Source organism: Solanum lycopersicum, chromosome 1 (genome assembly GCF_036512215.1).
Source record: "Solanum lycopersicum chromosome 1, SLM_r2.1".
Lineage (NCBI taxonomy): Eukaryota > Viridiplantae > Streptophyta > Magnoliopsida > Solanales > Solanaceae > Solanum > Solanum lycopersicum.
The window spans coordinates 44,286,257-44,297,145 of record NC_090800.1 but is presented as its reverse complement, the minus strand read 5'-3'; the positions used below and the strand labels follow the sequence as shown (position 1 = coordinate 44,297,145).

General features: G+C 37.6%; 1 protein-coding gene across 1 annotated transcript; it reads left to right on the top strand.

The window, feature by feature from the left end:
* The first annotated feature begins 326 nt into the window (after positions 1-326).
* Positions 327-1,058, top strand: LOC138342123 (uncharacterized). The gene has a single exon (XM_069294311.1). The coding sequence runs from the start codon at positions 327-329 to the stop codon at positions 1,056-1,058; it is 732 nt and encodes a 243-aa protein (XP_069150412.1).
* Positions 1,059-10,889: the final 9,831 nt, after the last annotated feature.

Below are 10,889 nucleotides of genomic sequence, written 5' to 3'. Positions count from 1 at the left end.
GACAACCAAGTGCCTCCACTTGAAGAAGTTGCTATGCGTGATCAAGTTCTGGTTGTTCTTCCACCGATGACCGATGGTGACATAAGGGAGACTTTTCTTAATTTGTCCTAAGACATGAACTCTCAAGCCAATTCCGTCACTACTCAACTCCAAGACATGACGGGTCAAGTGCATAGGTAGGTCGGTCCCCGAGTGCCTCAACATGCTAGCGTTATAGGGTCTCGTTTGAGAGACTTTACTAGAATGAACCCACCTATTTCTTTGGTTCAAAATTGGGTGAAGACCCTCAATATTTCCTCGATGACGTCTATAAGATTCTCTATGCTATGACAGTGACCTCAATTGAGAAGTCCGAGTTGGCAGCCTATCAACTCAAAGATGTGGCCCAAACTTGGTACGTGCAATGGAGGGATAATAGGGCACTAAGAGGTAGTCTAGTGACTTGGGAGACCTACAAGAAGGATTTCCTTGATCGATTCTTTATTAGAGAATTGAGGGAATCTATGGTGGAAGAATTCATCAACCTTCGTCAAGGAGGTATGGGTGTACTTGACTATTCCTTGAAATTCACTAAATTGTTCAAGTGTGCTCCATCCATTTTGTCTAACCTAAGGGATGAGATGAGTGGTTTTCTTACATGGGTATCAGGAGACTTGGTTGAGGAATGTCGTTCGACTATGATTCATGATAATAAGAATATTTCTCATCTCATGGTTCATGCTCAACAAGTGGAAGAAATTAGGCTAAATAGGAAGAGGAGGGAGGCCAAGAGGGCCAAGCCTTATGAAGGTGGTTCTTCAAAGAGTAGGCTTGACAATCAAGAAAAACCTAGGTTCAAGAAATGGTTTTCGAATCAAGTTCCTTCAAAATTTCCCAAGGCTAGTGAGAATAGGGCTTCTCATCCTAAGTCTCAAAAGGGAAGAGGTGCTAGTTCACCAAGCAAGAAGCCAACTTGTGAAAAGTGTGGCAAAAAGCATTATGGTGACTGCCTTGTTGGGACGGAAAATTTCTTTGGGTGTGGCAAGAGTGGCCATAAGGTTAGGGATTTACCTAATTAAAGGGGCAAGAAGAAAATATCGAGCCAGATCAAGCTAGTGGTTCTAATGTGGATGCTCCAAAGAAGAATCGCTTCTATTCTCTTCGCTTTAGGGGTGAACAAGAGAGTTCTCCCGATTTGGTGACCGGTATGTTTAAAGTCTTATTTATTGATGTATATGCTTTACTTGATCAAGGTTCTACATTATCTTTTGTTACTCCTTTGGTAGCTAAGGAAGTTTGGTATTTTTCCCGACGTCCTAAATGATCCTTTTATGGTAACTACTCCGGTAGGTGGTGTGGTGGTTGCAAAGAGGGTATATAGAAATTGTCCTATAAAGTTGCCCAATAGAGTTAGTTATGTATAATTAGTAGAACTTGATATGGTTGATTTTGATGTCATTTCGGCCATGGATTGGTTGCATGATTGTTTTGCTTCTATTGATTGTTATACAAGAATTGTCAAGTTCAATTTTCCAAATGAAATCGTTTTAGAGTGGAAGGGGGGAAATTTTATTCATAGAGGTTGTATCATCTATTTGTCTTAAGGCTTTTAAAATGATCTCAAAAGGATGTTTATACCACATTGTAAGACTCAAATATTTGGACTCCAAAAATCCTCCATTCGAGTCACCGGTAGAAAGGGAATTTCCGAAGGTCTTTCCTAATGATCTTCCTGGAATCCCCCCCGAACGAGAAATTGATTTTGGTATTGACTTGCTACCGGCTACCAACCCCATTTCAATTCCTTCTTATCGGATGGTTACAGCCGCATTGAAATAGTTGAAGGCTCAACTCAAGGACTTACTAGACAAAGGCTTCATTAGACCTGGTATTTTTCCATGGGGGTTCTCTAGTATTATTTATGAAGAAGAAGGATGGGTCCCTTATAATTTTCATTGATTATTGCCAACTCAATATAGTCACTATTAAGAATAAGTATCCTATCCCTCGGATTGATGACTTGTTTGATCAAGTCCAAGGGGCAAGCTACTTTTCTAAGATTGACTTGAGATCACCAACTTAGGGTAAGAGGTGAGGATATATAAAAAATGGCCTGTCATGACCCACACCTATACACTAAAAGTTAGGCCATTCTTAGGTCGTGGCATGACGTACTTGACCTTCGGAGGTCTCATACAAGTCCTTTCGCATCATTTATTGCATATATGAAAAGTAGTGCGAAATTAAAACTTTTTTCAGAAAACATTCTAATAGTCTTTTAAAATAGCTTTCATATAAAATCAAAAGAATTAAGTCTCATATCATCAAAACAGGATCACAAATATACTTGGGACATATACTATACATTCGAAATATAATAATATATGTCTATTAGAATACTTCAATATAAAGAAACTCTATAGACATCTATGCCCTCGAGTCAAGTGAGGACATACTTCAACTTGCTTGAATGATCCTATAATCCAAGATTTCACCTCAAATAGCACATTTACCAATGAATCACGTTAGAGATAGATAAAAACATGGAATTAGTACAACCACATGTACTAAGTATGACATAATGCAAAAAAATCATTATAACAGACATTTTATATTAATATGATCTTTTTGATTAAAGCATCATAGTATAAGCATAAGAACAACATTTAACACCTTAGGAACACATAATATAACACTTAAGCAATTTAGCACATTTTAATGGCATTATAGTGAATTAGGGTCACTATTACTGTGAAGTTCCTCAACTTTACATTGATTCTTTCTAGCATGCAATCTTCTTACTAAAAGCTATCTTAAGACTTACTCAAGTAAATCAAGAAGAGATTTTCCATACTTGACCTCTTCAATATTACCTATGTAATCCTTGGGACTACCTAATCAACCCACTTTCCGAACTAGAGTCATTCATAAGATTTATCTAGGAAAAATATAAAGTGACAATTCCTATGCCCCCTTCACACATTAACTAGACAACTCTTAACTACTCTAGATAAGTACTTATTCATTTAACATGCTTTATAACTTAATTCATTAAATTCATTAGTTCATTTAAGAGACATTCATCACATAAAGGACGTTTAAGTAATGGTCTTGGAGAAGACCTAGGGAATCTCACTAACATCTTCAAAGCCTATTGTGCAATGTCTAGATAAAGTCCCATACCACCACCTAAACTTTATAGAACTTATCCAATACTAATAGGTATCCCATATGATAAGAATAGGCAATAACCGACATAGACCATGATAGAAAAACATGGAATCCGGAGTTGTAACCTACTCCGATAAGAGTGTTCTACTTTCCAATGGTAGAACTTGGCCACATCCCATGTAGGTACATGGTTAAGGAATATGTAGGGTTTACTTGAACTCTAGCCTCATTCTTAACTAGAGCTACTTCCCTTACCATACTCACTGGGATCTAGACTTTGTTCTCATAGAGTAATTTAAATTAAAGGATCATACGAAGGGGTTCCACATCTAGTTCATAACCCAATTATATGCACCCTACCAAAAAGGTCCCATAGGGCTGCCTTACAGTGGCGAAGACGATAGATTATTGACTTTCCTAAGGATGATATGATGCCTCTCCAGCAAACCAACCTTAAGTCCATTATTAATACAAGAAGGATACTATTACGACTTTCGACTACAAGGGTCAAACCTTACCACTAGGTTTAAGTTTTCACATAAAGGACCTTCTTAGCATCATTAATGTTCTCATGTCATTCATACATACAAGACTAAGAGTCTTTATCATCCTATGTAAAGACATATCATATTCACATTCATACATATATCAAGTAGGGGACACAAGTCTACCACACAAGACACACCAATGACTTCACTTTATCACATATATCATATCATTCTAGAAGCACATAGGAATAACCATTATCATCAACAAGTCATCCTATACACTACTACAAAATTATCAATATAACCATCATAGACTCATAAATCCAAGTATGAATAATCATGCATCAACTCTAAGCCTACACACATAAAGACATAGTCATAGTCTAACAATGATCTCCTAACAACATCAATAGAAGAACACATACTTCCACATTATTAACATGTAGATAGATATGATCATACTTCGCATAATAAACTATATAAATCATCACAATAATTTAAGTAGTTTCTGACAAGGCCATGATCTTCATAATACATAAAGTAATGTGGACAAGACCACATCATTCACATAGAACCGCCACCATAAGTGGACCATACCAATCCCAACATAATTCAAGAGCTACATTACATAAAATAAATAGAATTAGGGCAGTGTACAACCAATCCATTCTCTCCACTTCAATCCTTAGATAGTGATCTGATTCAATTCCAATAGGCCCTTACCCATGGCCATGATCATCAATTCAATACAAAACCATAATACTCAATGAATCTAAGACATCCTATACATCAATTGAATAAATTATTACATCATTCAATAGCTCATAGAAAACTACACTAGAACTCATAAGCATTCAGACAATATCAAGTTAACTACAAAGTAGTCAAAATTTAGGGTTCATGAATTACATGGGTTAATAGAATTCATAAGCATTAGGACAAATTGCACATATCATATACATAGATCATATTATTCTTACTTATGACATGAGACCTTGGAATCATGGACTTGACATTAGGAATTCCCAAAATGAGGGCTCAACACATGGGACCTTAACTAGGGAGCCTTCTTTAGCAAATGTGGAGTTTGCTTCATTCATTCATACATACTTCATTTTTCATTCTTTCATATACTAGTGCAACCACCATTCATACCTAGGATGTAGTTTAAGACTCTCATCGGGTTTGCTATGCAATGACCAATAATAACCTAGTGTCATTACTTAAGTCTAACTCACCTATTGATTATCCTATCCTAACACCTTTAGTATCATTCATTTCATTATGAGCATTAGTTGAGGATGGCCTCATTCTTTATTTGTGAACTTTAACCTTAAACGGCATAATTCATGCGAGCATGATGAAATCCACTATCTGCTCCACTCCAAAAAGAGGTGGAATCAACGACCAAAGTGACCCAAACGTGCTAGCTTATATAGGGATTCGAACCCTGATAGATCCCTATATTGGCAGTATAAGTTCAAACACTAGGAGATATAAGGAGACCCATACCCGTCATGACGGACAATCTCAACTCATGAAATTTATGTGAACCTCCGCCCTTCCCAAAGGAAGGCATCACCACTCATAACTAGCCTATCGATTCTTAGTATAATGTTCCATTAAATTCAACTCATACATCATGGAAGCTGGCTTCTAGCATGATGACATCATAGCTCATTGGATGATTTCTCGTCTCATCATTTGTATTAAGTATGCATTAACTTCAATACTTTCATCAAAGTGTTCATAGAGACTGGTCTCTTCATTAACTTTACACCCTCATAGGTGAGTACATTATGGTAAAATTTACTTAGGCTCATTTGAGATTGCTCTCATCTTTCACATTAGCCTCTATCATTTTGTCACCACATTCATTAGCTTTAGCACATTTGCTCTTCATAATTAGTCACCCCTGTTAAGTGGATGTTCATTTCATCATATGCCTACGCACTTGTCCCTTTAGTGTGTTTCACACTCTTACTTTACCCTTTTAAGGTTACATCATTTCATCACATACATTTAAGGTTCACTTAATTATAAGCGTATGCTAGACATATGAGGCTATACATACAAGCCACGAGGCTTCATTCATATTTTGTTTAAGTGATTCATATCTTCCTAAGATTATGTGATACAAGACTTATGCATCTTTTATGTATGCCAAGATCTCAATTTCGATCTATGGAGGCAGCATTCTTCTGAACATTTATTCACGTACGACTTATGTGTCAATACGGAAATGGGCAAGGCAACCCAATTTCGAATCCCTTGGATAATACTTACGTTTTTATTTATTTTCCCTTTTTCCTAATCTTCACCCTCGTCTTGGGGACCCGATTTCAAATCTCCTCACTAACATTGTTTTTCTTTCATTTTTCCTTTCCCACACTTCACCTTAAACGTTTAGGCATTAGGGGACCCGAGATCGAACCCTCATAAGCACATTTCTTTATTTTTATTTTTCCTTAACTCCTTTTGTGTAGGCTGAGAGAATCTGAGTTCGTATCCCACTCCTCTCATCTTATTATTTTTATTACTTTCTCCTTCTCTCCTCATTCGACCGAGAGGTCGTGGGATCGAATCCCACTCCTCCCATATTTGGTTTTAAAATTTATTTTTTTACTTTCTTCTTATTCTCATGTTTGACCTAGAGGTGGTGGGTTCGAATCCCACTCCTCTTACTTATTTATTTTTATTTTCAAATATTAGAATCGTCTAAGGAACCCAATTTTGATTCCCCTTAACCCCATCTCCGTACATACATTTTTAGTGATTTTAACATGGTGAGATCTTGTGTTGAATCCTTAGTGAGCTCAGTTAATTTACATTCACTTTACATTGCATATTGTACAACATTGCTTGGCTGAAACCAACCAACAAGCATCTAGAAACTGGGTCACGTTTTTCAGTTTTTTTTTATCAAGAATTATATGTTAGTTCTTAGGTCATTTGGTGAATCATCTAGTACATTTTTAGGTGTAGTTTCATAGTTACATTTAGCTAAGTGTTTTTCACTCAAATCAGCCACATTATACTTCATATGGACATCACAATTTGTACAAGTTTGTGCACATTAAATACAACCATAAAGCATGTCATTTTCGAACTTCAAGCCGAAAGTGTATGTCACGGCTTACACATTGCACACACAAAATTTTTCACATAATTTCGGAAGACATAAATTATCAGTTATTCAATTCCAAACACAGCTTCATGAACATATTCATCACAAACATCACATTACACGCCTTATCTACTAGCAGACATACCAACCTAAGATCATTTGGAGCTAGTGACAGGGAACATGTAATGGGGAACAACCCTAATTTTCAAAGTAGATTCATCTGAGACTTAATGGTGTCTTGGGAAAAGGACAAAGAGGAAGAAATCAATACCTGGTTTTATCTTTCAACACCTTCAAAGTGCTGCCAAATCCACCAATAAACCAACGTCCCACCGTACCCGACAAGAAATTACCTTTTTGCTTTACGTTCTCAAATTATCTTGTCGTTTGTAGTTTTTTGTTAGTTCTTCAAGTGTGAAGAAATTTTATTTTTTGTTTTGTTTTCTGTTTTGTAACCAGAAATAGAGTAAAATCGCGAGAGAGTGTTTGAAGAGAGGGAGATAAATGTGAAAGAGAGAGATGTGAGGTAGTGTTCCCTTAGAACTAGGACTTTTAGGCAAGACTTAGTCAAATTAGATTATATAATAGTTAATAAATAATAATTAATAATAATTAAATATGATTTTCCTTTTCCTAAATCATCATTTAAATATTAATTAATTAAATTAAATCACCAAACTAAATAATCAAATTAAATCATTGCTCTCACCTAGGTTCGGGTGGAGCAAGATTTCGCTCAAAGGCCAATTTCTGCCCTTTCTATCAAAATTTCCCGTCCACCATATTAATTAAATAATTAATTAAATATTTAGGGTAATTAAGATGCTATCCTTATCCTTGAAAAAATACCATTTTATCCCTAGACCCTTCATCTTTAAGATTATCCCATTTTAAGTCTGGTTACGACTTAACCGGGTAGATCTTCATATTCGGGTGCCCTACATGGCTGGACCCAACTTTTCCTAGCTCAACTAACTCACCAAGGTTGTTGTCTTGGTTTTTGAAAGGTTTCAAAGGTCTTATTCTACGCGTATCAATCCATGTGAACCTAGTCTAATCTTAGGCGTTTTAGACAAATTCAGCATTACTTAGCGTAGCCATTTTTAGGGTTGTTAAATTATTCCCCCCTTAGGAACATTCATCCCCGAATGATACTTCTTATAATATAGCACAACACCAGTAAAACATAACACATGTATTATACACAATCAAGCAACAACAACCAAGAACTGAAGAGATAAGGAAACTTAGACTTATGAGTAGGAAGTCTAACCACAAGAGCTGAAAAGATGAGGGTAGCGGGATCTCATATCAGCCTCGGCCTCCCACGTAGCACCCTCAACAAGATGATTCCTCCACAATACCTTCACTGTGGCAATCTTCTTGTTTTTCATCCGCTTGATTTGTCTGTCTAAAATCTGAACAAGTACCTCCTCATAGGAAAATTCTTCATCAACCCCCAAACCTTCAACAAGTAGAATCGATCCTGGACCACCTAGGCACTTCTTTTACATAGAGACATGAAAGACCGGATGAACAGAAGCTAGCTCCACAGGCAATGCCAACCCATAGGCCATTTTACCCACACGTTATAGGATCTCATATGCCCCAACACACCTCGGACTCAACTTCCCCTTCCTGCCAAACTTCATCACCCCCTTCATAGGTTATATCTTCAAATAGACCTGGTCACCAACATCAAACTCTAAAGGCCGTTTTCTATTGTCTGCATAAGACTTCTACCGACTGTAAGCACTAGCCAACCTGTCCCTAATCACCCTGACCTTCTCTATGGCCTCATAAATGATCTCTGGACTCAAAATGGATGACTCTCCAACCTCGAACCACCAAACTGGAGACCTACACCTCCTGCCATATAGTGCCTCAAACGGTGCCATCCCAATGCTTGAGTGATAGCGGTTATTATACGAGAACTCTATCAAAGGTAGATGGTCATCCCAACTACCTCTGAAGTCAATCACACACGCTCTAAAAATGTCCTCCAATGTTTGAATGGTGCGCTCTGCCTACTTATCAGTCTGCGGATGAAAGGTAGTACTTAGCTTTATATGCGTGCCTAAACTCCTCCTGAAGGATCTCTAGAAATGTAAAGTGAACTGAGCTCCTCTATCTGAAATAATAGAAAAAGGAATCCCATGCCATCTCACAATTTCATCAGTTTAGAGTCTCGCATAATCCTCGGTGCTGTAAGTAGACTTCACAGGGATAAAGTGGGCAGACTTAGTCATCCTGTCCACGATAACCCATATGAAGTCATGTCGTCTCCTAGTCTTTGAAAGACCAACCATGAAGTCCATATTGATGTCCTTTCACTTCCACGTCGGAACCTCGATAATCTGAGTAAGACCACCAGGCTTAAGTTATTCTTTCTCCACCTGCTGACAATTAGGACACTTAGCCACGTATTCAGCAATGTCCTTCTTCATGACATCCCACCAATAGATCTGTTTAAAATCATGATACATCTTTGTGGAACCTGGAAGTATGGAATATCTGAAACCATGGGCCTCTACAAGAATCTTGGTGCGCAAATCATCCACATCTAGTACACACAGCTGTCCTGGTACATAAGTATTCCGTCACCTCCCAAAGTAAAAGACTCATAATCTTAACCAACACAGAGTCCTTCATCTGCATCAACACAGGATCAAGATGCTGACCCTTCTTGACCTCAACTACTAAGGATGATTCAGAACTAGGATGAACTGAAACAACTCCATTAGTAGAGTCAACTAACTGAACACCCAGTGTAACTAGTCTGTGTATATATTTCACTAACTCCTTCTTCTGATCCTCAATGTGGGTTGTACTTCCCATGCTCATCCTGCTCAAAGCATCTGCTACATTATTAGCCTTACCTGCATGGTAGTGGACATACAGGTCCGCTGACGTGTAGATTCAACTCCCTCTGTGTGAACATTAACTGAAGGCTTTCGTGGTCTGTGAACACATCCACATGCACTCCATACAAGTAGTGCCTCCACAGTTTCAGTGAAAACACCACAACAACTCCAGGTCATGACTGGGATAATTCTTTTCATGAACCTTCAGCTGTCTGGACGCATAATTTATCACTTTAGCACCCTGCATAAGAACACAACCCACACCAACCCTAGATGCATCACAATAAATAGTGTAATTCTCACCACACTTAGGCAAAGTAAGAACTAAGGCTGAAGTGGGTCTGTCCATGAGCTCCTGGAAACTCTTCTCACAAGTCTCTGCCCATTAAAACTTGACTTTATTATTCGTCAAAGCTCTGAGTGGGAAAGCAATGGAAGAAAAACCCTTCACGAACCTGCAATAATAACTATCCAATCCAAATAACCTACGGATATATGTGGGAGTAAGAGATTTTGACCAGTTCTTAACAGCCTCAGTATTCCTAGGGTCTACCTACAAACCTTTGTGTGACACAACATGACATAGGAAGGTCACTGATCTAAGCAAGAATTCACACTTGCTTAATTTGGAATACAAATAATGTTGTCTAAGTACGTGCAAGGTTAGTCTCAAATACTGTTAATGCTCTTCCTTGGTCTTAGAGTAGATGAGAATGTCATCAATGAATATTATGACAAAAGAGTCAAGGTATTCATGAAAGACTTTGTTCATGAGATCCATAAAAGAGCAGGTGCATTAGTGAGACCAAATGACATAACTAGAAACTCTTAATGACCATAATAGGTACGAAAGGCTATCTTTGGAATATCTTCATCCGTAACCTTAAGCTGATGGTATCTTGAACGAAGATCAATCTTCGAAAAGAAACTAGATCCTTGGAATTGGTTGAACAAGTCATCTATTCAGGGAAGTGAATACTTATTCGTTATAGAGACTTTGTTGAGATGCCGATAATCGATACACATTCTAAGGCTTCCATCCTTATTTTTCACAAACAACACTGGATGACCCAATGGGATATGCTCGACTGAATGAAACCCTTATCAGTGAGATCTTTTAACTACAACTTCAACTCTTTAAGTTCAGCTGGAGCCATTATGTAAGGAGGAACCAAAATTGGTTTAGTATTAGGTTCTAATTCGATACCAAAGTCAATATCTCAAGGGGGAGGATCTCCAGGAAAATTATCAAGAAACACA

What these genes read in the sequence shown, in the direction of transcription:
- LOC138342123 (XM_069294311.1), top strand. Translation starts at nt 327, where the DNA reads ATGACAGTGACCTCAATTGAGAAGTCCGAGTTGGCAGCCTATCAACTC.